The sequence below is a fragment of the Ictalurus punctatus genome, chromosome 27 (assembly GCF_001660625.3).
Source record: "Ictalurus punctatus breed USDA103 chromosome 27, Coco_2.0, whole genome shotgun sequence".
In the NCBI taxonomy this organism is placed as follows: Eukaryota; Metazoa; Chordata; class Actinopteri; order Siluriformes; family Ictaluridae; genus Ictalurus; species Ictalurus punctatus.
Genome location: NC_030442.2, coordinates 13973731 through 14001084, shown reverse-complemented (window position 1 = coordinate 14001084; position 27354 = coordinate 13973731). Strand labels below are relative to the sequence as shown.

Sequence of the window (27354 nt, the reverse complement as noted above, 5' to 3'; positions counted from 1 at the left end):
TCTCATAGAGAGCTAACATAGAGCACAAGTTGTGACTTGCAACAGATTTCGGTTGTAATATCTAAGAATGTCTAATTATCATCATTATTATATATTCTATTATTTTGTCCTGGTTTTTTTGGTAAAGGTATGACACTGAGATATTAGAACAGTGCTAATCGGCAGCCGTTCACAGAATTAAGCGTTAATGAAGTCTTTCGTATGCGTGCGAGCGTACTCCGGCAGTATATCGCTTTGTTATTATTTTCCCAAGCTGACTCAAACCGAAAAACAGCGTTGGCGTAATTTAATCACACGTGAGCTTGTTTCTTTCTCCCTGTCGCGCACTGTTCTAACCTAACCATGCACCACAGGAGAGAGAGAGGCAGATACAGATAAAGAAAGAAAGTGAGAGAGGCCCAGCCTCCCGCCTACTCCCCCCGTTCCACAAACCACCCACTCGAAAGCAGGCTTCCTGTTTTCCACACTAACCCGCCTAGCCTCAGCCAATCAGGTGTCAGCTTTGGGCAGTAAAAGCTCATAGTGGGCTGTGGCGGCTTGTAGCTGTCATGGCAGCAGCCGGCTTTGGTTAGATGTTGGGGGGTTAGGCCAATCTAGGTAAAAAGCTTTAGGGAGTGAAAGATGGGCTTAGTACACACAAACATGCACATGCATTTTCTCATCAGCATAGTGAACTTGTGTACAGTGATCCAGTATTACAGCCTTTCAGCGTTAGAGAGGCAGTAAACTGGATTTGTGCTCCTATTTGGAGCATTGCTATGGGGCACAGAGCCCATCGCCTGTTTCGAACCTGACACTAGTTTATGTGGCACTCAAAACAGGCACCATATGCTCTCTCAGAGCGGGCCCTGGGTAAAAATATCCCGCCGCATGAGGACGAAGGAAACGCCAGATTGGAAAATGGGTTACTGATCACTATGTGGCATCTGTTTTTTGGGACGGCTTGTCTGCATATGGACCAGTGTTGGACTTGATGACTACGCCAACCTTCCTGCCGTATAAGCTTGTTCAGTGCTTAAGATTGCATGAACAGAAATAAACAGATTTCTTATATTTAAAATAAAAGTAGATGGTAGTAGTAAAAAAATTTTAAGTAGATATTACATTTTGAACCGAAGGTTTAGTCACTATTGTTGTTCAACTGTCTTTACCTCTCTCTCTCTCTCTCTCTCTCTCTCTCTTGCTCTCTCTCTCTGTCTCTCTCACTTTCCAGTTCTGGTTAAACAGGAGCACCGAGATGATTTGGACCCCCCTGCCATGCCTCCAATGCCCATGCCCCATGCACATGCCGTTGGCCTGGTTCATTCTCCAGTCCTGCCCTCCCCGGACCACGCACATTCACAGGATGGGCTTCTGCAAGGCCCCCCACATGGCCTGGCACCCTCCCTGCACCCTCTCCAGACAACCTGCGCTCCTCTTCACTCACCTACCTTCTCTCACCTGCCTCACCTCCAGGCCCGAGGTCTTCACCCACCTCCCGAATGCCAGATGCCCTTCCATCCAGGCAGTATGCCCCCCTCGAGACCGACCTACTCCCCACTCCAGCACAATCTACCCTTCAACGGCCAAGCCAGTCTACCTGGAGCCAGCTCTCAGGCCTACGAGCGCGTGCCCTTCCAGCCCGAGCAAGCTGGGTGCCACTCTTTGGGAATGGGCATGGTGTATGGCTCACCAGTTTCAGCTCCTGTCTCTGGAACCGGACCCTCAAGCCCGAGCCACTCTTCTCCTCAACTCCACTCTCTGGGCTATCACTGTGCCACCCCAGCTCAGGTGACCTCGCCCACTCACTCCCTCGTTCAACCTGGAATGCAGCTCCAGCGCTCGCTCGGCTACCATCCGGCCGGGCAACGTTCGGCCTCGTGCCCGACGCCCTCCAGCGCCCCTGCCCGAATGGTACCCCTGCCCCACTCGGGTCCATCCTCTCCTCAGCTGCACTCACTGCCCTACCAGTCACCCACCTCGTCCTCTCCTGCCAGCAGCCCTCTCGGTGCCCAGCTCTCACCCCAGGCCAGCAGTCCCGTCATGACAGGGATTCCCACTGCAGGACCCATGGTGCATCCGCTGGCACCACAGCAAGGCCCATTTACCAGCGAAGGAGAGAGGCTGAACATCAAGCAAGAACCCGAGGACAGAGAGCTCACATTCCGCTCTATAGGCCTGCAGGATATTACACTGGATGATGGTGAGTGCTAAAGCATTTATACCCTTCCTTCTTTCAATCTCTTTCTTTTAGTGCAAGGGTGTCAAACGTACAGGACGGGCTTGATAAAGGTTTCAGTCTGACCCCACGAAATGTATTTAGTGTCTGTGTGGAATGTAAATTAATAGAAAGATTTCATGTTCTTCCACTAGGGGAGTAAGCGAGCAATAAACTCAGTGCCATTTCAGATCCGCGTTGTAACACTACAAAACATGGAAAAGTTCAAGAAGGTGAAGACTTAGGCGAGGCACTATAAATTTGTTCTTGCAGTCTGTTCATCTGTATTGCTGGTGATGCACTATGTTCAGTCCTTTTCTGCATTGATGGTGATGTGTTATTGGTCTACTAAATTTCACTTTTGGTCCAGCCCACACTGGACTAAGCGTAATGTGCCTTCTAACCTAAAACGGGCCTCATTTAAACTCAGTGATCTCTTCCTTTCTTCCATTATTTGTCTCTGTTTTTTGGACTTGTCTATGCCAAGCCACAATCAGCACTACCTCGATGTCGAGAGATTGTATTTCCCCTCAGCGTAATGAGATTAACTGATAATTTGCTACAATGTAAACTTGCTTTATTCTGTCAGTAGCCCCACATCAGTTGCTGATGGGTGTTAATTAATCTTGCCAGAGCACAGAAGGAAATAGCAGAGGCTAATTCCTTACTCCTTCATAAGCTGGACATTGATGGGAACTGAAAAATGATTGACAGTCTTGGTAATGAAATCTCTGTGCATGTGCGTGACTGCTTGCGCTCATATGTTGTGCATGGGTCCCCAAGGCTCTAGTAGACCAGCTGGTCAGTAAATTCCTAATGCAATAAACAATCTCAGTAACAAGCACTATCATTCATAGCTAATCCTCATTAGCGTTATTACGAGACTTATTAGAGCAGGCGTTTAGCTTCGTAGAGAGAGGATGGGAACAAACAGGGAGTGTTTTCGAGTTCATTGCAACGCATTTCAGCTATGTGCCACATCTAAGGTGCTTGTTTGTTGTTGGTGCATATGACCAGCATTGTGTAACATAATGCACTAGAGCTAAATAGTGTTACTAAATGGTGTTTGCATTTTCTCATGTGCAGTCAAAGTAAAAAAGTATCCTTTTCATTAGTATGCCAATTGAGAAAGATTTGTAAGTTCTAAGTACTAAAATTGAATTTGTGATATATTATTCCCATTTTATGCCATGAAAGTTTCATAATGAAGTGTACAGGAAGACAGCAGCGTGTTAAAGAGCAACCAATCTAACAGGAACAGCGAGTGAGCGTAACCTAAATGTGTGTGTGTGTGTGTGTGTGTGTGTGTGTGTGTGTGTGTGTGTGTGTGTGTGTGTGTGTATTTGAGACACATGAACTGCTCACATCGCTGTTAGACACAGTTTTACAATCAATCCAAACCCCCAGACGCAGTGGTGCCTAACACACACGATGTAATCAAATTGAAACACAGATATACGTCATTTTGTATGTATTATTCACAACAAATCCTACACACGTTCACCCTTACGCTCTAAGCATTTTCTCAGCCTCTGTTTCTGTGGATTTTGCTCAACCTATTCTGATTGAGATATTTGCGCAACATGTTCTCACTGACTTTTTGGACACTGCATAAAAAAAAAAAAGCATAAGATCATGCAGGTACAGGTCAAGAGCTTCAGGTGATGTTCACATCAAACATCAGAATGGGGAAAAAATTGAGATTGCTGTGACTTTACCCATGGCTTGGTTGTTGGTGCCAGATGGGCTGTTTTGAGTATTTCAGAAACTGCTGATCTCCTGGGAATCTCACCCACGTCAATCTCTAGAGTTTACACAGAATGGTGTGAAGAAGAAAAACCATCCTGTGAGCAGAGGCTCTGTGGATTGAAACACCATGTTGATGAAAGAGATCAGAGGAGGATGGCCAGACTGGTCTGAGCTGACAGGAAGTCTATAGTAACTCAAATAAGCACCTCTTTACAACCGTTGTGAGCAGAAAATCATTTCAGAACTCACATCAAACCTTGAGGTGGATGGGCTACAACAGCAGAAGACCACAGCAGGTTCAGTTTGGGTGAGTCTGCGCCCATGATAACCTCAGAGTCCTGTTCTTGGCTGACAGGACTAGAACTTAATGTGGTCTTCTGCCGTTGTAGCTCTTCCTCCTCAAGGGTCGATGTTTTGTGCATGCTGAGATGCTTTTCCATTCACCACGAGTGATTATATATCCTTCCTGGCTGCTTGAAAATTTGGCCATTTTCCTCTGACCTCTCGAATCAACAAAGCCTTTCCACCCACAGAACTGTCACACACTCTGGGTTTTTTGTTTTTCGCACCATTCTGTGTGAATTCTAGAGACTGTTCGTCTGTGAAAATCCCAGAAGATCAGCAGTTTCGAAAATACTCAAACCAGCCCATCTGGCACTGACAACCATGCCATGGAGTCACAGAGATCAGGATTTTCCTTCATTCTGATGTTTGATGTGAACATTTCCTGAAGCTCTTGACCTGTATCTTGACATGGCTGGTGCATGAATGGACAGGTGGTCCTAATAAAGTGGATGGTGAGTGTGTGTACCATCAGTATCGATGAATTTTACAAAAGCAGAATGCAAAATAGTTCAATTCTGCTGAAATGTAGAAACCTTTTTTATATCTCAATAGAGTTTTTTAGTCTGTTGACATCATTTGTACCTAATTATTCACAAACTGTCAGATAGCCTTAGACCTTATTTACACTATATTATACTAATATACTTTGCAAGCGGTCAATTAGCCGTGTAACTATAACAACCACATAATAACTCCTACACTTGTACTGTCAGTAAAAAGAGAATTATAAAATGGTGAACCTGCAGCCTGTTGGTCACAAACCCCACCATGTGAAGCCAGATGAAGTTTTGTGCTGCTTTCTGGAGGCACATTCATCATCCCTCCATCTTTAGGCACAGGCCCAGGCACACACATAAACACAGAGACCGCTAGCTATAAATAGTGTTGTGTAGATTTCTGTCCATGTAATGCTTTTTCTGAAGCTGTCTTGTGATCTGTTTCGACTTTAAGGAGGTCAGAGCGGCTCTGGAAATAGACCACAGCTCCAATCAGTGAGACGATTTCACCGTATCAGTCTCTCTCTGTTTGTTTCTCTCGCTCTCTCATGTATGTCTCCTTTTCTATTTTTCTCTTCCTCGACTTCCCCAACCACCTGGGTCTCTCTTGCATTGCTTCTCTGACTCTTTCTCACTCTCTCTCTCTCTCTCTCTCTCTCTCTCATGCCATGAATCACTGTTTTACGGTTGCTATAACTGACGCATTTGTGACTTTCGGTAGGGTAACACAAAGACTTTTTGTATTATTCAGATAGACTTCTGGTTGTGTTCTTAATCAGAGTTTTCCCCTGTTTAAATGATCTTTACCACTTCCATTTTATTCATGACATTTTACTAGAACACTGCTGCTCAAGCAGGTTTTTTGGCACCGTTGGATGGGCCACACTTTTGTTCTTTCATAACGCAATTAAACCAAGCCATTAAGACCACCAGATGCCTGGTTTTGGTGTGTTTTTGAGCAGGAAGAGGGCACAAATGTAGATCATAAGGGGCCCAAGCAGCAAACTGGGAAACAGTGCACTAGGGGCTTGGTGGGTAAAAGAAGAAATGTTTGTGGCTTTTATGGTACATGTTTAAAGACTATTTATTTTAAAGAAAGCAGTTTATATATATATATATATATATATATATATATATATATATATATATATGTGTGTGTGTGTGTGTGTGTGTGTGTGTGTGTGTGTGTGTGTGTGTGTGTGTGTATGATATTATTTCACTCATTTGTTGATAGGAAAAGTTACATACATATATTATATACATACATTAAGGGAGAAGTTCTAAATTGCAAAATTGTCATCCAGGACAGTCGTTTGTACATAACTGATAACAAACAGCTAGTTAACATTATCTCTCCAGTGTTTATGCTATTTATATTTTAGAGTTTGAGAGTAAACCAATTTAATTTAACTGGTAGCACCCTGAGGTAACAGCACGGCTCAATGTGTTTTATTCCTCTTAGACCACTTTTTTTTTTTAATGAATATTTTTTTTTAAGAATGATATTTAATTCAATTAATAATGTTTATCTATTTAATGCTATAGAATGACAGCGAAGCAGGTTAGTTCCTGTTGTCATTTGTGTCGTAGCAGGTATACACAGGTGCACGCTGTTCTCTCACAAAACGCTCTTTTCTTTTCACTCAAAGTTAAAAAAAAAAAAAAAAATGTACTGTAGCTTGTCATGTCACCGAGAAACTAGAAAGCCCTCCATCCTGAAGACTTTCCTGTCTCAGGAAACTTCAATTTACAGTGTTACAAACCTCTGACACTCGAGACTCCTTCGATAAATGTTAATTAAACATGTCCTTACAGAGAATTTCACCATCGTTGATTACACACGTTTTTAACTCAGCTTATGTGGCGCATCCACCGTTTTTACTATAAACAATCATGTATAAGAACGACAGTATTAATATAAACCTTGTTGCTGGAACTACTGTAAAACCTGCAGTTACAGAAAATTCATCAATACCATCTGACCAATCAGAATCAAGCATTCAACAGCACTATGGTTTAAGTGTATTGGTAAATGTATATATAAATATATTTAAACACGTTGTGGAACTTCTGCCATAAAAAGTAAGACGGTTTAAGATTACGTATAATTTTGTGTAGCTTTTTTTTTCAATATCTATGACATTAGAAATAAATACGCTAAAAAAAAAAATGTACGCTAAAAAAAATCTTGAAATGTCCACTGATATTTTATTTGTTTTTCTCCCGAGATTGACATGTAGCGCAGTTGTAAGTGCTAAGTGTACTGGTTCTCTAGTACCGTGTTGAGGAAACGTGTGGAGATAATCTGCTCCCTGTAGCATGATGGTATCAATGTGTGCCAGCTCACACTGCCATGGGAGTCTGCACTGGCTCATGTACAGTATGACAGAGAAGTTGGTGGGTGTGGATGTGTATGGGTGTGTGTGTGTGCCTGTCTGTCTGTCTGTCTGTCTGTCTGTCTGTGAGTGTTTGTGTCAGATTTTGCCAATTTTGCGGATGCTTGAGTGTCTGTTGGTGTCGGCATATACGCACATCTGTACGGTGCCAGTCAAAAGTTTGGAACAATGGTTCTCTTTAGTTCTAGTATTTTCTGTCTTTTTGAAAAGTAGTTAAGATCCTGGAGAGAATATATATATATATATATATATATATATATATATATATATATATATATATATATATATATATATATATATATATATATATATATTAGTCACCTTTTACCTTTATCAGCTTAGTAAATGTTTGGGATTTTCTCAATCTGCTTTATAAGGTTAGATGTTAGTTGAGAAGAGTCTGATAAGAGTCGTAACACCTTGACTGCTTTTCCTTCACACTCCGGTCTGGTTTAAAACGGGATTTAATCAGGTGTATCCAGATGTTTTGACTGGTGAGGACAAAATGTCCCGATAAGGGTTGAAATATCTGATTGTTCTGACCCTGTGGGTCAAACTTTTGGATTTTTTCCCCCCAAAGTTTTTCTTTTGGTTACTGAGGTTAAGGTTAGGTTTAGGTGTAGTAAACTTGCGGACAGCTTTTTTTATTTAATTTTAATTTGGTACACCCAGACACGTGTTAGTTTGAATTTTACATGAAACATTTTAATCATTATCACGATTTTACCTTTGCGTACGAGAAGACTATATAAGTGAATTTCCCTGTTTCCCCCCCCAAACAGTCCAATGCAGAAAAAATAAGCGAGCAAATAGTGGCACAGGAAGTCTCGGGATTGCATTTGTTTCATTTTTTCTCATTTTCAGACCAGTGATTAGTTGTTTAGACCATTAAAAGCTTAATTCTTGCCAGCTGTGTATATCAATGGAAAGTGCTCTCAAGGATAGCAAGACAAGCATGTGTGTGTGTGTGTGTGTGTGTGTGTGTGTGTGTGTGTGTAAAAGATGGTTCAGGCTCTATACCAGAGTCTCTTAGCAGCAGGTAAGGAGGGAGGAGTTACACAGTGATGGACAGATGGACAGAAAGCAGGGAACCATACACACACATGCGCACACTTACTAACTACATAAGCAGACTGTGTGTGTGTGTGTGTGTGTGTGTGTGTGTGTGTGTGTGTGCACACACATCACATGGACATAAGGCATGAGTGAAGCTGCCTTATTTACTCTCATGGAGTTGGATGACGCTGTGAACAGAAGGATCAGCGTATGCTAGGTCATTTTTTCTCTTCTCCTTTCTTCTCTTCTTCTTTATCTGTATACACTCTCACACATACATCTTGTCACTTTGCGTTAAATTATTCCGAGCAGATATCTGGCATATTTTTATGTAGGCAACTGGAACGTGTTCTCAATCACAGCTCCTGGCCTGCGTTTTCCGAATTCTTGAGAGAAAGTGTGTGTGTGTCTGTGTGTGTGTCTGTGTGTGTGTCTGTGTGTGTGTGTGTGTGTGCAAAAAAGAGTGTGGGTGTGTGCAGCTTTATTTGCTCTTTACTTGGTGTAAAGTGCAGCTGCCACCTCAGCACGAGCTGGTCTGGGTTAATAATATCCAATGCCTTCTGGGCTTTTCTTTTTTCTTTTTCTTTTTTTTTGGTCATACATTACTACTGTTTACCTAAACATATACACACACACACACACACACACAGCTACAGACAACAGTTCTTTGGCACACTATAGAGATTCTCAACTGTGTATTTGGAGTTATCAGATTATTAATCTATGTTTCATGGATTTGATGCCGAATAAACTGCATTATGTTGCAGAAAAGGATAAAATCACGATGCTATCATCTTCCTCCTCCTCTTCCCCCTCCTCCTCCTCCTCATGGTCATCATCATTATCTCCAGCAAATGAATGAATCACAAAAAGTGCCCGTGCGAGTGTTTTGTTAAAGGACAGTCACTTGCAGCTCTGTCATGAGCCACATCACAAATGTCTCCATAAGTTTTGCCTTATGGACTTTTTGCGTGTGTGTGTGTGTGTGTGTGTGTGTGTGTGTGTGTGTGTGTCAGCAGATCTAAATGCACGCCTGCCATCTGGAGAATCTCGAAAACCGTTTTACAAGAAAGACAGGTTCACTGATCAGATCCATTATGATCTGTGTTCATGAGGGAATCCCAGCACTTATGTAGTATTAATAAATCATTATTACTACTTTATCTTTGTTGCTCTAATTAGCAGGTTGCATAATCAAGGCAAGGCTGGTTAGCGCTCTGATCTATATTTACTTACGCAACGCAGCCTGTCAACATCATGTAATAAACCGTTTGTCATCTTAAAGGTCAGGTCAGTGAAGTTCTTCCAACATTCATGCAACTTTACCTGAAATATCAGCTCGGAGGAGAAAATGCGGTCTCCGCCGTGCATGCGCAAGGCTGCGTGTTTTCAATTTTCAGTATCAAACAGGAAGCTTCGGCTAACTTCCACCAAAAAATTCCCTGACTACTCATTTACTAGCTTTTTATATTATTCAGTATTATATACTACAGTCATGTAGAGTATTTTATAGTGTATGTATAAACGATATAAATATTTAACACATTTCCGGATCAAGTTGTTGGTTTATTACTATACAAAACTTCTTTTTTACTGCAACAATACATTTACAATCTCTCAATATACAGTATATTTCACAAGTTCCCCGTTACTTTGTAGACAGACGCTTGCTTTGGAAGAACATGGAAGAACATCTTTTGAACATTAATGTGAAAGCTTGGAATTCTCTTTTATACAGCCCCAATTCCAAAAAAAAGTTGGGACGCTGTGTAAAATGTACATAAATGTCGATAAAAACAGAACGCAGTGATTTTCAGATCTCATAAACCCATATGTTACTCGCAATAGAACATAGAAAACAGAACAAATGTTTAAATTGAGGAAATGTACAATTTTAAGGGGGAAAAAAGAAGGTAATTCGAATTGAACACATCTCAGAAAAGTTGGGACGGGGGAACAAAAAGCTGGAAAAATAAGTGTTGTTAAAAAGAAACAGCTGGAGGAATATTTTGCAACTAATTTGGTTAATTGGCAACAGGTCAGTAAGATGATTGGGTATAAAAAGAGTATTTTAGAGAGAACGAGTCTCTCGGAAGTAAAGATGGGATGGAATCTTATAAGAGATCAAGTAAGGCTACTACTTAACTAACAGATATTTTAGGATATTTACAGCAGGTCGTGTCTCTCGTTACTTGCTACCATTAGTCAGGCTTTAACACCGTACGCTGAATTTCAACCATGTTGAATCACCAATACAAATGGGGAAATGGAGAGTGCGTGGAGGAAAAATCCAGGGGCTGGGGCTAAACTCGGCTTATTAAGAACCAACTAAAATATCAGAGAAAAAGGACATTTTTCCATGCAGCAGCTTCCACGGTGTGGTCTTGTGGATTAAGAATGAGGCATTGTGCACAGGCATGTTCATGTTCTGCAAAGAAATAATAATAATAATAATAATAATAATAATAATAATAATAATAATATCTAGTGAAAATATCAGATGATGTATCTAAGTTTTCCCATCATAAGAGTTCAATAAACAAATCTAACATTATTAAGCCTGTTTCTAGACTTTTATTTTAAGTTTCAATTTGTCTTGTTCTATTTTCAGATCGTTGTCCTTATTTCTAAAAATGAATGCCTCAAACGAGCTAAATTTTCTGTAATGAGAACAAGACAGCTTCAGGCTTAGGATCAGTAAATATAGGTTGTTTTTTTTTAAAATATGTAAAAAATTCACCCATATTCCAGATATTGTCTCTTGCTAGTATATTTATCAGCAGGTTTTCACTGAGATGCCGACGATGCGCTCTTGGCAGGAAACTGATTCAGATCGGTTTCGCTTCTCTTCGCCAGGTAGACGTTGTTTGCTTTGGACGAGTCTATTTGTAATTGTGCGGGTTTGTAATGAAGCAGAAATTTTATGCGGATTAAATACCAAGGTCATGTAAAAGTCAGGTGCTTCGTGAGCAAGTTGGCTTAATAAAACACCAGCAAGTGTGGTACAGAATCAAAATGAGTTTACACTATGACTCGTCGAATGAGTCAGTTCTGTTTGGTTGCTTTATTATCGTATTTAAGTACGTGCTACTTTGAGAGGTACTGGTGAGACTCGAGCAGTGAGACAGGGACTCAGTGATGGTAGTGGGGTGCATGGTGAGGCCAGTGGTCCTCTTAACGCCCATAGGAGGAGTGAATCACTTCCTGGACCATGAGATGGGAAATCCACTGATGAATCAGTGATCCAACTCACTACTAAACCCGCATCAACCTGCACATTCTTCCACGCCGCATTAACATATATCTCATTCTATTTCACTCTATGATGCATAACACTGAGCTTTTTCTGTTTTGATTTTATCTTCTGTAGTATCGTATCTGTTGCGAAGTGTTTTCATGACCTCATAATTATTATACAGTACTTTATGAGCACATGGTGTATCACAGAGCATTTCCTTGTGATTTATGGTACATACGGTAATTGTACCTTTAATTAGCTTTTAGAGTATTTTAAAGTAGGGCTTGGTCGTATAACAAACATAAATAATGATCCTTGATGATATTTCTAAAATACATGACCTGTATCACAGTGCATACGTTTGCTAATGAACCTCCAGTAAGACTCAGAGTTGATATTAGTGCTGAATTTTGTTGGCATTTAAGCCAAGCATTACCGTTAACCCTTAGTAGTCATAAATTCCCCCATCTTACGCTCATCAGGATGTGCCACATGGTTGTAGCCCTGAAGAAGCCATCTTAGTGGTCAGTACTGCTCAGTTGAAGCGTCACTCACCCTTTGCAGCCAATGCCGTCGCACATACATCTACTGATTCACATCCAGAGCGGCCCTGATGTTGATCTGTCATTTATCGCCCGCTTTACAAGTTTCAGTCTGGCAGTTGCATGTATATAGAGTGTGTTCGGTGTTACTGTATGTATTTGCAAAATAGGGGTGTCCCCCTGCAGTCCTCCAAAGAGGATCCCCTCTTTCTGAGAGTGACTTAAAGCTGGGTGGTACGTGTGAGAGAAGATCTAGATGAATCATGCTTTCTTACATGTGGGGAAAGCGAACGCTGAAATGTATTCTGACATCCTTCAGCGTGGCAGCAGAACACCAACTTCCCGTATTTGACTGAGTCATACAAATGTGCAGGCTGTGCTTCTTCGGCGTAATATTTATAACGGTGCACTTTAACCGAGGCACATCGGAGCAATACGGCTCGCGACATGTATACCCGTGGCATCGGAAACAGGCTACTGAACCGTTTTAGTCTGTGTGGATGGGGCGCAAACGTCCACACGTTAATGTCCACACCAGGTTATGAATAACTGCAAGGTTGTATACTTGTGGGGACTTTTGCCTGGTACTTATATTAAAATAATTGTTTAAAAAAAAACTGAAACAGACAAATGGTTTGCTTTTAGTTACTGGGGTTAAGGTTAGCGTTAGATTTAGCTGTATACGCCTAGGCAAAAATAAAAAATGGGCCATGCCCAAGATGGTCGAATATTAAGCTTTTAATGGTCTTCAAAACAAATCGTTAGTCAGGAAATGAGCAAGAAGCAAACAAAGAGATAAAGTAACTTAGTGAGGGATTGCTTTTCCCTTTTGATATCTTTAAATGTTTAAGCCTTGGGCATAAACTTACAGACAGCTTTTTATTTATTTATTTATTTATTTTTAATTTATTTTATATTTTTTAATTTTAATTTGGTACACCCAGACACGTGTTAGTTTGAATTTTACATCAAACATTTTAGTCATCATCATGATTTTACCTTTGTGTACAAGAAGACTATATAAGTGAATTTCCCTGTTTGTAGCTTTTCCCCCAAACAGTCCAATGCAGCAAAAATAAACGAGTAAATGGTGGCACAGGAAGTCTCAGGAGTGCATCTGTGTCATTCTTGCTCATTTTCTGACCAATGGTTAGTTGTTAAGACCATTAAAAGCTTAATATTTTAGGCTTTGGCCCTTTTTTTTTTTTTGGACCAGGAGCGTAGGTGTAACGTTAATTCGCTGTGTTAATAATGTCAGTTGAACGTCCTCACAAGGATAGTGAGACGTGTTTGTTTAAAGACATGGAAAAAACTGAGAGGAGGAAAGCCTGTGTTTGGGCAGAAAGTGTAATTTCCTTTTCATTAAAGAAACAGCAATATGTAGGTTTATCAGACTTTCATACTGACTCTATCCAACTGACCCATTTCCAAATGTAGAACCTTGAGTACTTTGTAGCTGGTCCTCTGATTCAGCAGCTACTTCTCCACATCGAGTCACTCTAAAAAAATAAAGCTTCATCATTTTTAACACACTGATCCTCTAAAAGATTCATTCTTAATAGAAGTTCATTAATCATTTATGAATTGAAGTCTGTATATTTATATGTAACAGAGAAATTTGAAACCATTGCTTTACCCTCTATTCTGTTAACAATTATTTATATAACACTTTTATACACTTTTTAAATTCTTAAAGAATCTTATCAACGATGAGAGTAAACAAAAATACAAATTAATGATCAAACCCTCTTGCTTTGCTCGGCAGTCCTCCGGGGTGGCAGATTTGTGTGCAAATAAGAGATGTCTCCTTTATTTAAAAAAAATAATAATAATAATAATTAGTTTTATTTATTTTTTATTTTTTATTTTATATTTTTAATTAACTTTTTTTACTTTATTTTATATAACATATATATATTTACATTTTAGTTTTTTTTACATTTTAATCCTCATTGGATTAAATGGATTTATACTTCACTTAAATATATATATATATATATATATATATATATATATATATATATATATATATATATATATATATATATATATATATTAATTTCAGAAATCGATCCACATGTTAATTTCTATCAGCAAAATAAATATTAGTATTTTTGATATACAAGCTTTATGCTAAGCTGCTTTGTTGTTGTTGTTGTTGTTGTTGTTGTTGTTGTTGTTGTTGTTGTTGATGATGATGTTTCCCTTGTACTTTGTAACCAGAATTTGCACTTTAACACCATTTGATGCACATAAGTAGGTTAATATTTTTCTAAATTATTACACCATTCACATGTTCAACATTTACTAATCCCCTAAATATTAAACAGTAACGTCATTTTAAAGAAATTAAATCATCATCACTTATCCAACTGTGCAAAAGTCTTAGGCATTATAAATATTTTATATAAATATATCAATATTATTATATATCATTTATATTGAATGGTTTGGGGGTTTTTTTTTCAGAATGATTGTGTCATTGGGGGAAACATCAAACTGCCAAACATTTCTTTTTACCGAACGCTTAAATGTTTCAGAAAGTAATTGATATTAAGTAATACAGCACTTTTCAGGTAATAGCTGCTGAAACAAAAAGTTCTACAACTATGTCAAGGTTTTTAAGACAAAAGGTGGACATGCTTAACGTTGATTTGGATCACTTTATTCCTGTTCCTTGTAGTCATTTTTTCATACGCAGTCGTTCATTTCATTTCTTTCATTTTGATGCCATCTTTGTGCCTAAGACCTTAAACGTTTATAGGCTGTACTGTATATCTGAAGAAAAATGTGCGTAACGGCAGCAGGAAAAGTGATTCAGTGTGCCCATGCGTCACGGTTGAGGTATATACTGTGTTCGTCTGGTGCTTTTCGTTGTCGTTTAAGGGTATATATATATATATATTTATATATATAGGTTGAAATGTTGTGTGCAGTTGCTTCTTGCGTTCAATACTCTGTCTATGAATTTAAGAAGGATGCTGTACTCTCCCATGGACTGCAGCGTTATTGCACCCACTCATCTAGACCTAAAATCCATGCGTGTGGTTTGTAACATCTCCCACACCCTGCTCACAACTCCCACATCCCCGAAAGTGCTGAGTTGCCTGTGTGTGCACGCCATTCCTTTTGCTTAGGTACAGAGAGGAGTATGCAGCAGTGTGTGTGTGTATGTGTGTGTGTGTGTGTGTGTGTGTGTGTTTAGGAGACAGACACACTGTCATTTAGCACAAGTCTTGACGGGCAGGCCTGTACGTGTGAGAAGCTCTTTTACCAGAGGAAGAGACACACGCCTACACGAACAGGATGATCTGAGGCAGCGGCCCGGCATTTTTAAGAAGTCGCAAACCTCTACAAAAAAAAAAAAAGAGGGGGGAGAACAACACCCACCAACAATAAGATGAAAGTCTAAATAACAACACATCCTGTAGATCTGAACACCACTAAATTAAGCCACCTTTGACATTTAGAAGGTTTTTAAGATCACAGGTTAGAGATAAGTTGTGCGCATTTAACATAAGTTGTGCGAGTTTAACGTGCGCGGATTAAACTTGCAGCTTTTCTCTGTGAGCATGCCTCCTTCCACGTTACTGCTTTTTAAAAGACTCTTAAGTATTCGATGGATTTTCCAAAACCAGGGAAAAACACAGTGGGGTCCAGAAGTTTAAGACCACTAGTCAATTTTGTATTCTTTTCTAATTTAATACAAGGTTTTCCATTACAAATGATATTATCAGCTCGAGTAAAAAGAATTTTAGAAATATTGACAGGAATTTTTTTTGAATTTCTCATTATTTAGTACAACTCAATGTTTTGCTTTAATGACATTGGGCACTCGAGCTGATATGGTCACCTCAGGCTTGTGTAGAACCTGATGATACATGTCTGATAAAATCCATCGGAGCATTTCAGAGGGAAAGATAAGACAGAAGGAAAAGCTGACCTTTTGGAGATAGCACGATCATAATCGCATATTTGCTTAAATATTGAAGTAGAAATAGTTCAGAATCTTGGAGATATTGAACATTTCCTTTCTTTGTTTTCAATTTTTCAAAATTCTAAAGCTTTGAATAAATAAATAAATAAATAAACAGATACTTTATGTGCGCTCAGAACCCCACTGTATTATCACAACTATGTGACGATTTCCCAGAGTATGTTCGCATCTGTGGCCTTGAGGGGCAGGACTGGAATGAGAGACAGAAAGTTAGTGGTACTTGGTTTTTCTCTGCCTACCGTGGAGAATTGAGCTCTTCAGATCGATCGATCCTTGTTTCATTCTCCTTTCTTGTCTATCCTCCTGTAGGTAATAATGGTGGAGTGGTTATCGTGCAGTTACATCATTGATTGACTGTGTGTCTGTAGTCTTGAGAAGACACCCACTGATCCACCCGCTGTGTCTGAGACAGTGGGGACGTGTGGTGACGTGGGTTGGCCAATAGCATGTGGAGAAGGTTGGCTCGGCCAATCGAACATTTGGCGGAAAACGGCTTCGGTTTCACTGTAACAATGAGGCCTTAATATGAGTCCTGCCAAAAAACTGACCCCATGTTGGGCTACATGCTGATTTATTTATTTAATATCTGTCATCCAGTCTGCCAAGGTAATTACTCCACTCACTTCAGTGCTGCTCGGGATATGGAACATATGTTTTACCATTTATATTCATATTTACGTATGTACATCTGTCTGTCTTTTACATTGTTCACAAAGCCGAGATGGTAGGATACTTGATACTCGTGTATGACTACGTGATGTGATTAAATTTGGCATCCTTGATACTCTCACACAAAAATGTGCACGTTACAGCTGGACAGCTTGTGGCTAGGCTGCTACAAACCGCTGAATGGAATAGTTCTGCCTGACTTTCCATTTGCACCGAGTGCGTCACATACCAAAGTCTCGAGTTTGTTTAGGCTTTTCTTTTTTGCCTCTCTTTCTTTCCGTCTTCTTTTAAGAGTGTGGTATTGGTCTACCACGCTCCACTGGCGCGTAACAGAGGTTCAGCACGACTCAACACTGATCTCTGCTGGTGACGGCGTTACACTGCGCCCACTGGTGATGGGAATCCCTGCGTTTCAGTGCTCATCAAAGAGTCGACTCTTTCAGATCCCAATGATTCGTTGCTAGAGGTCGACCGATAGTTATCGGTATGGATGAAATCCACTAAGTTGTGCAGTACCTGCCGATAACCGATTACTCAACCGAATTTTGATTTTTTCAAATTTAGTTTTTAAAATCGATACTGAATGAAAACCCAACGCTCAAAGTAAAATATCGCTGAACTTAATTACAAAAACAAACAGTACAGACTGTACCATGAAAATGTACTGTACTTTTTATAATGAAACAAATATATAAATATTAATATATATGAACTATTAATAGATAGTAATAGATATTTATTAATTTATTATTAATAAATATTCAAATAAATTAAAGATCTGCGATGGATTGGCACCCTGTCCAGGGTGTACCCCTGGTGCCCGATTCTCCCTGGGATAGGCTCCAGGTTTTCCCGTGACCCTGAAGGAAGGATAAGCGGTATAGAAGATGGATGGATGGATGGATAAATTAAAGATATACATCCAATCTGAACCAAAAAGTAAGACTCCAAATAAAAAGAAAAACAGAAACATCCAAAATGAATCCAAAATCACTTCAAATAACACAACAAAATTTGTACGTGATAGTTTTTATTTCGAGGCCGCTCTTGTACTGTATAAAGTCAGCGGAGGATTCTCAGCCGCTCCTGCAACGGACGCAACCGGGGAAAACTGTCGGTGTGGATTTTTACTGATAACCAGCAAAACCGATCATTCGATCAGTGGACTTCTGCTCATGACCCTTTTTCACCTCATAAGCGTTCCAGTGATTGGTCTTCTGTTCCTAACTAGGGCTGAAATCTCCCCATGAAATGGGGCAGTTGTGGCTCAGTGATTAAAGGCTCTGGGTTACTGATCAGAAGGTCAGGAGTTCAAGCCCTTGGGCAAGACCCATAACGCTCAACTGCTCAGAAGTATGTATGAGACAAATGTAAGTCGCTCTGGATAAGGGTGTCTGCCAAGTGCCATAAAATAATAATAAATAAATGAAATCCTTATACAAACTTTGATTAATAAAATAATGTTCATTTGTATTGTCCATCCATCTCCTACCGCTTAATCCTTTTCAGGGTCACGGGGAACCTGGAGTTTATCCCAGGGAGCATCGGGCACAAGGCGGGGTACACCCTGGACAGGGTTAATTTGTATTGTATTCAAGCATTTATAAAATCAGCCAAGTGTTAAACATGTGCATTGACAGTTAAAGTAAACACCTCTGCAGTAATGTTGTGCTGCTGTGTCTGATTCATTTCCATTTATGATCATAATTCCTATAGTTGACGACACACAATACACTGCAAGAATTATGATACTACCTACTAGCATATTGTTATTGCATATCGCTATGCTGTCCAGTTGTGTAACTATATTCGGCACAGCACTGCACAAGTGCAAAATATCATAAGTCTCAGGTGTCACTAGAGTGACCAATCACCGGTGTACGCGGAATACATGGACTCACAGGGAAAGCACTTTCTGATAGCGGAAAATTATGATGTCACATTGAGCCTTTTAATCTAAATTTGAGTCTAATCTCATCTTTTTATTCATATCATGCAGTCCTAATAAGCAAGCGGTCTATGTGTACTCTCTAATCATACTTTGCTCTGTGTTTTGTTTTGTTCTTTCCCCTTCTGCTGTAGTGAACGAGATCATCGGCAGAGACATGTCTCAGGCTCCGGGGGCGCATGGATCCTCAAGCACACTCGGTCACTCGTAGCCCGGTGCCCACTTCTTTCGTCCACACAGGAGCATGTCTGCGAGTCCTGGTGAGCTGTGGACTCGAGAGACGCAGACAGACACAGCGCTTCCATCCACACGCATCCTTTCAAACCAGACCAGACCCAGCCAGAGATGATCTACTGATGCTGATGTTCTTTCAACTAACCGAGCATCACACCCTTTAGATACAGTTATAAAGAAGAAGACGATCAAAGCGATCAAACAAAAACACGCTGGATAATTTCGGCTTCAAATAATAATCACAGTACCTAGTAGTCTTTCTCTCTCAGCTTCTTCTCTCGCAGTAGTTCTCAGGCGCCTTTTTTTTTGGGGGGGGGGGGTCAGCCATCTGATGTTAAGAGCAATCTATGCAGCCCAGTATGAATATGCAATACAAAAAAAACACACACAAAAAAAAACCACCACCACACAGACCAAATGTAGCATAATGTATGTAGATGCTTTGCTCTGGATTTTGGGTCAAATTGGATGGAAAACAGAATTCGAGAGGTATTTTGATCATGGCTCATGCTGCCTCGTGAAATAAGCGCGGTCTCAGCAGCGCCCCCTGGTGGACAAGCTGCTGATGTGCTAATAATATGCAACATTCCACACTTTTCTAGTGTCTTTGTTTTTATTTTTTCATGAACAATCGATCACCCTTTTTCCTCTTCAGGTTGAACAAATGCCTTATAAGCCTAGCAGCTTGGATTGACTGAAAACATAGCTTTTAATAGAAACGTTATATTCTTCTTCTTTTTTTTTTTTCTTTCTCCTTTTCTAGATTTTCTTCTTCATAAAGCTGAATTCTGTGCCGAGGACAGTTCAAGTTCGCGTGTTTTGCATTTCAAGCTCTAGTGTGCAGCAAAGTGTGTAATATTTTCAAACGTGACACACCCAAAACTCAATCTATGTAGGAGATCTGTACCACCGTAGAATGTTAAATTAAAATCGGCGCGTTTGAGACGTCGAGAGAATCGTATTGTGAGTGCGTTAGCTGATACTCCCGTGTGCCTTTCCAACGACAATCATGCTCGGATATAGCATAAACCACCCACATACGTTCGATAGGGTGGCCATATTGTCGTGGTTGGAAACGCTGCTTTCAGACTGTACGGGGGTTGTTTTGTTTTTGTTTTCCTTCAGAAAGAGTGCATTCTGTGCTGTGATGAAAAAGCTAAACTAACTCTAATCCTATGTTTATGCTAGCAAGTAACAGGCAATCGATCATTGTCTATTTAGTTACGACAATAGCGTCGCATTTTTTTTTTCAATTCTATGCAGATTAGCTAGAACGTGTTAAAGCAACAAATCCAAACAATTGGCTTGAACAATTCCTTGGAACAACTCTCTAGTCCGATGTTCTTCAGCTTTACCTCCTACGTGGAATTCATTCCCATTTATGGTTTGATGCACAAAATCGTGGTCCTCTTATACAAACTGATGAATTTTTATGAAGGAAAATACAGAAAGTAGCAGAGAGGGTTGCTGGATTTGCTTGCTTTGCTTTCACCCCGATTAGTGCATTTGTGTGCAACTAGGTAGTTCGCTTGAGTAGCTACACATCACTACTACAGTTTCTAATTGGAAGTAAACAAAAAAACAAAGTCAACGACATCAGTATCAGTCGCTACCAGACAAACCACAAACGACTTGGCACTTGCTAGCACAAACGTAGTGTGAAACATTGTTATGGCTTTTTGCTAATCAGCTATCCTTGTTAGCACAAAGAGAAATCAAACTAATCTTTGTTGTCGTGTTCAAATATCTCCTTACATTTCAATATTTTTTTTCTACCAGCACTCTGTGTGAATGCTTCTCCAAAAAAAAAAAAAAAAACTGCTGTTTTGTTTTTTAAGAAAAGCTTCTTTAAACGATGAATTATTTATTTTTAAAGCAGTCACATTTCATCCGCCTTGTGGCCATTTCACGTAGGACTAAAAATGTTCTGAGGGGAAAAAAACAGTGTGAAAGCAGCCATATTGCATTTAGACAATCAATCAATCAATCAACAGCTTAATGCCGCAATATATAAAGTTGTACCGTTAAAAAGAAACATTTTTCCCCAATTTACGTCTAGTTTCATAGTAGTACCCGAAAAAAAAAGCACTAGATCCTGAACAAAGCATTGTAGATAATCATGGTACCTTGTTTCCCCACTTGGGAATGAAATGAAATCAGTGTTTGAGGTTACTTATTGAAGGAAGTGGGACGTTACAGGGCAAGGACTTACACATTCTCTTGGATGCTCGTCTCAAGTAATCGATTCATAGGGAACATTGGGTGCTATCCTTCTGTAAGAAATGTATTTTTAGCCTAGCTGTGTAGCTGAGGGTTTGATAAAAAAATAAATCTGTATTTATTTAGAATTTGTATTGGATCCCTGCCTTAAAAATAATAATAATAATTGACAGTAATAACTATTGTGTATATTTTTCTATTTTAAGGAAACTGGTACAGCTACTTAGTTTTCCATGTTCGGGTCTTTGAGACCTCGCGGTATTAATGACTGTTGTTATAAAGTGAAAACATCAAAAACAAACACAAAAAAAAAGGACAAAAATTTGGAAAGAAAATTTGCTATGCACTAAAACCTGCCTGATGCCTTTTCACTAAATAAACTATTTTAAAAAAAACAAAAAAAAAACAAAGAAAACCTTGATGCCTCTAGACGTAGATGCTATAGAGCAGCATAAATGTAGAACAGTATATGCCAGGTAGCTTTTTTCTCCAGGTCAGAGCTCTCTGTGTTTGTATTTGTATGTGTGTGTGTGTGTGTGTGTGTGTGTGTGTGTGCCTGCCTTGTAGAGGACTAAAGTGTGTTTGTAACATCTTAGCACTTGTAGATTACTTTTTTAAACCCTTTTCCAGTTTCAGCAGTGAGAAGGCACACGGATACATTTAGGCTATGCAAAGACAGACAGCAACACATCAGCGCAATATTTGGTATCAAAGAAAAATGGCAGATGTTTGTTAGCTAGCTCTTGTATATACGTGCGTGTGTGTGTGCGCGTGTGTGTGTGTGTGTGTGTGTGTTTACCCGTAGTGACAGGTGACTTCAATGCCACTTTTGACTATTTAATTTAAACTATCAGATCTACAATAGGAACGCCTTAAACTTGTATTTGCTACGGAGATGTTTGACCGTTTGGGTTTGATTTAGGAATAGCTTTTAAAACTCGTCCGTAGAAGGAGGGCGAAATGGAAAACCGGGAATACTGGGACGGAAACCCGTGCTCCCAACAAGAGTCTGCTTTTGTCCCATTCTTCAAACCAAAGACCGAACAATGTGTTCCTGTTTTACAGACAGATGACAAACATAGACTCTAAAACTCTATTTTTGATACTTTGAAGAAGATGGATGTCATTCCGAATTTTTTTCCTTTTTGGAAGGGGGAGGGGGAGGGAGTACCATATATAAAAAAAGAAATATTCTACTATAACGTTTTGTAAAATAAAAAGGGAAATACAGGTTTTGCTGCTGTTTACAGAGCCTTGTATTGTCATTTCATGTACATTTTGTATTTTAAACCTTTTTGTAATTTTTAAGAATGCAGTGCTTTTTTTTTTTTTTTTTTTTGAAATTATCCAAAGGGAATAAACTTGCATTATAGGCTCTTCTGATGTAGTGTATCAATAAAAAGATGGAAACATTAACAGACTATTACTTTTCCTCCAATGAAAAAATAAGTTGTGTATTCTACACCAATGTTGTAGAAGATTAATGTATTGAGATTTTTTCTGTATTATTATTATTATTATTAATATTATTATTATTTCTAAATCCATTGTATAATTAACACAATGAGGCATGGTAGTACTTATATTTTATAATTATTAATAAACAAATATATTATTATTAAACTATTATTATTACGCACAAAATTACACCACTGATTTAACCTAAAAATCTAGTTTCTTTATGTACTTGTAAGAATTCCTGGGTGTGTTACAATACTACTTGGTAATTTCCTATCACTGTGATAAATTCATGTGATTTAAACGAGTCAAAATCTTTTTAGATGATGTACTCTCTGTTAATATTGCCACAGCATCTCTTTAGTGACTTCTCTTAATTTCCTTAATAATTTAATGCTGTTTCCAGTTTTTCTTAAGTTTTAGCCTGCTCATACACAAAATGCATACAGCATTATTTTAAAAAAAATCTGTAAATATACTTAACTTGATGTTATAAGAGCTTGTATAAGTAATATAAAATAGAAGTAGTGCCTTTAGTTGTTTGGATTTTTTTTTCCCCCCACACTTTTCCCCCCAGAAGTGTTGTAATGACGCGGTTCGGCCACAAGAGGACAGAATAGCGCCATTTTTTTTATATACCTTTTATTATATTACGTATTGAAGTAAAGAGTAAATATTGCATAAAACATTATTTTCAAGCAAGAAGTATATGCAGAAAAAGTGTTTAATGCCTGCGGCACGTTACCTGCATAATAGAGAACATTTAAAATGCAGAGCCGAGCTACAGTTCATCAATCAGCCACACGATGGCAGACATTACACCAATTAAGAGAAGACTACTGTTAAGAGTTTTTACCTTACTGTCGGTAGAGTGGATATAAAAAGTCTACACACCCCTGTTAAAATTTCAGGTTTTTGTAATGTTAATAAATAAATAAATAAACCAAGATAAATAACATCAACTAAATCACCCCAAACCATGCGGCAAAATGTGTTCTTGTCTGATGAGACCAATTCCTAAAAAGGTATGCTTGGTGCCCAAAAAAAATAAATAAATAAAAATAAACGAAACTTGCTTTAGGGTTTATTTTCTTCAGCCAGAACTGGGCTCTTAACAAGGTGGAGGGAATCTTGAACAGACTTCATATAAAAACCATAATGAACTTCCTTTTACTTTCACACCACCCGGTGTTACCCAGATGAGGACGGGTTCCCTTCCGAGTCTGGTTCTTCTCAAGGTTTCCTCCTCATATCATCTTGGGGAGTTTTTCCTCACCACCGTCACCACCAGCTCGCTCATAAGGGATAAATTCACACATTTAAAATCTCTATCCTGTGTTTATACGTTTCTGTAAAGCTGCTTTGAGACAATATCCATTGTTAAAAGTGCTGTACAGATAAAACTGAAGTGAACAGCTACAAATGGCAGTTGATTTTAGAGCAAAACCTTCAGGTGTCTGCTAGTAAACTGAAGATGAGAAGGAATTTCAGCATAACCGTAAACCAAAGCATACATCCAAATCAACAAAGGAATGGCTTAACCAATAGTAGATCAATGTTTTTGAATGGCCTAGCCAGAACCCAGAGTGGGAAGATATCACCAAGTCAAGACGTGCCACGCTGATGGGTCTCTCACCCAAATAGGTGAGTGGTGTTAAAAAAAAATTTTAAAAAATTTTTTAAAAAAGGGGCTTCATAATTATTCAAGTATTAGTTTAGGGATATACACTTATGCAACTAGGTTATTGTAACTTTATTTTTCCTAAAACGTTTGTTTTTCACTCAAGTTTGTATACTATGTAATTTCACATTGAGGGTAGAAAAACATATGAAATGATTTAGCTTGGTTTCATAACTCCACCCCCCAAATCACAAACCTGCCATTTTAACAGGGGTGTGGGCTTTTATCCATTGTAGGTACTCCTTCACATTGCACACCTGCACTGCACCTTTGTCCCAAACCAGGTGGATTAACTTCCACAATACCACTTCCCCTCTTTAATCTTACCAAGAAATAAACATAGACAATTATATCCTTTCACATCACCATTATACTCGACCGATAATGACGTCTTACTGACGACCATCAAAAGAATCGAGAAAATGAAGGAATAAAACAATCAACCGCCAGGTTTAGAAGATTATTCAACCTTAAGACAGCACTTCTGGAACACGCTACAAAATGCCGAGCCTGATCTTCATGCGTCAAGTATTACTGTGACTACAGACTGAGATACAAAAATCATTGTTCCGCTATGGTCATCTCAGATTGTAAATTTGAACCCTCCTGACAAAATGTATAGGATGGTACAACATGTCTGTTCAGTGTCCCCAAAAATAGTTAAAACATCCCCTCGAGTCTAACCTAAAATAAATAAATAAATAAATAAAAATAAAAAGTCGCGCAGTGCACGTGCTACTTTCTGTACCAATAATTATGGAGCTCATTGTATAATAAGTAATCAGGTCTGGAGATATTTCAGAATAATATTTTATTGTTTACATAACTTTTATAAATCTTATCTTTAGTTTTCATACAACTTTGTTTAAAAAAACAAAACAAAACAAAAAAAACCAAAACAAATCCTAAATGCCCACTCGGGTGCCGGAGAAGCGCGTTGAGCTTTTTACAGTTGGAATTGAACTCTGGCTCATGTAGTAATGGCACAAAAAGGAGAAGAGTAAAGGCACCGCGATGACCGAAGGCCTCTCGAGTCACGTTAGATAGATTAGGAAAGAAAATCATCTCTCAGTAATAAACGCTGCAAAAGAAAGCATGCAGATCAGACAAAAGCCACGACGGCTTGTTTCTCGCATTAAATAAAACGGCTCTGTTCTGGATTCGATTTAACTAAGAATAAGTTCGTGTAGATAAAGGGCCACGCCCAGTCTCGCTTGTGACGAGATAATTAACAAGATCTACGATGACGAAAAAAATCTTGCGTGCAGCAGGTTGTCTACAGGCACCAGGTTGAGGCATAGATTGGCGTTTTAGAAACTTGGACATTCAGTAGTGGCATTAAACAGGCCTCAGTAGTAGTTTTCATTCCTTTCTTGCAGGCTGTACTGGCTTAGCCTTTGTATATTGCACTGCCTTCGAGTAATAAAAAAAAAAAAAAAAAAAAAAAAAACCAGTGAATCCTCATTGCGGGATTTCTCCCGCAGGAAGAGCTGAAGTGATTTTGGCCTTAATGTTTAGGCTAGTCTGCATAAAGAACACAAAACTGAATATACATCAAGTCTTCCATATCCACACTGGAATACACAAGGAATTTTAACTATGTTGCATTTCATGTATAAATACATATATACATAGGAGTTCATGTATTTCCACCATGCTAGCACCTCCACCAGCAGTAGCACGTTACAAACTGAGGAAAGACTGCTCCCTGGGCGCCTGGGTAAGATCAGCATTGAGAGGGAGAGAGGGAGCGAGAGAGAGAGAGAGAGAGAGAGAGAGAGAGAGAGAGAGAGAGAGAGAGAGAGAGAGAGAGAGAGAGAGAGAGAGAGAGAGAGAATCCAGGTGAAGTGCAGACCTCGCTCGTTCCTGGAGTCGGCTTCAAGTGGTGAGTGTTTAGCTCATTCGCAGCAGATCAGGCGGACACGGTGGCCAGAGAGGGGAAGGTTGGAGCGCTCGGCCACAGCACGCCTCGCCGACTCCTCACTGGGGAAGGTGACGAGCGCCTCCCCGCTCCGCTGGCCACTCAGGTTATACAAGACGAGCACAGAGTCCGCCTGGAGCTGGGAAAGAATTAAAACGCACAAACATATCAGGTCACGCTGGTCCAGTATCGGATAGATTTAAGATTTAAACACCACAAGAGCTTGATTTCTGTTCACAAATTGCAATCCTGGTCATAGAAAGAAGGAAAAATAAAAAGAGCATCCAGGGACCCACAGGAAGGAAGAAAATCAAAAGTTAGATTTGCTGTTGGCACATTTTCAGTCAAAGCTGCAGAAGTTAGGATCTATCCTAAGGAGAATAAAAATCAGCTCGGGTTAGTGAGGACTGCAAAGACGTTAACAATCGCCAAACAGGGAAGTAATTTCTCAATGAAAGAAGGCGGTTGATGTCACCACCTCGAGGGGAAAAAAAAAAAAAACATCCGAACCCTATAGCAGAGCCGTCAATCAAACGTCAGTGTGCAGAGAGAAATTAGTCTTACTCAGGGTTAGACATCTCAATCACGAGAAAGACAGAAAAGAAAGGAAAAACCAAAGAGAGTTTAGACTGCAGGCAAACCTGTAAAATCAGGACCACAGATGAGTGAGACAGAAACAAAACACTACGGTTTAGTCCAGGGCTTCTGAACTCGCGTCATCACCCACTGCACTGCACAGTGTGAAGCTTTCTCTGTTCACACCTCACCCAAATCACCAGCAAATCCCTTACAGCCCTTAACGAGCGTGTTGGGAGTAGGAAAATCTTCAAACTGTGCAAGGGCAGGGGGTTGGGATGACTGGAATTAAGAAGCCCTGGTTTAGCCCATGCACATCTGGAGCTGTCGGAGGCCTTACCTGGAGGAGCGCCCCCTACAGGCAGAGCCACTCTTTGGGCTGGACCAGAGCACGGGCCTGATCGCTCATTCCCATCAAACTGCTGTAATCCTCAGGAGCGTACTACAGCACAATAGCCCATAGTCAGTGGCACAGCCTCATCACACACACAAACTTATCACACACGACCGAATCATGGCCAATCAGTTAATACAATTGTACAGTACTGTAAGTCCTGCACCTGCCCACTGCTGCAGTTATTTCTGGTTTCATCCACCTACGATATTTGCTAAATGAACTTAATTGTAATA

At 39.6% G+C, this 27354-nt stretch overlaps 2 protein-coding genes across 5 annotated transcripts in view; one reads left to right on the top strand and one right to left on the bottom strand.

The window, feature by feature from the left end:
* Window positions 1–25677, top strand: part of nfatc3a (nuclear factor of activated T cells 3a) — an 83387-nt gene extending 57710 nt beyond the window's left edge. For both annotated transcript variants that reach the window (XM_017458563.3, XM_017458564.3), the window contains exons 9-10: window positions 1214–2182; window positions 18769–25677. In XM_017458563.3, the coding sequence (XP_017314052.1) occupies window positions 1214–2182; window positions 18769–18845 (1046 nt within the window). In that variant the 3' untranslated portion in view covers window positions 18846–25677. The remainder of the gene's footprint in view (window positions 1–1213; window positions 2183–18768) is intronic.
* The window catches only part of esrp2 (epithelial splicing regulatory protein 2), a 27598-nt gene continuing 25267 nt past the window's right edge, over window positions 25024–27354 (bottom strand). For all 3 annotated transcript variants that reach the window (XR_008393680.1, XM_017458565.3, XM_047151683.2), the window contains 2 exons: window positions 27065–27166; window positions 25024–26287 (listed from right to left, as the gene is read on the bottom strand). Coding sequence is in view for 2 of the 3 variants with exons in the window: in XM_017458565.3 (XP_017314054.1) it covers window positions 27080–27166 (87 nt within the window). In the remaining variant the exon portion in view is untranslated. The remainder of the gene's footprint in view (window positions 26288–27064; window positions 27167–27354) is intronic.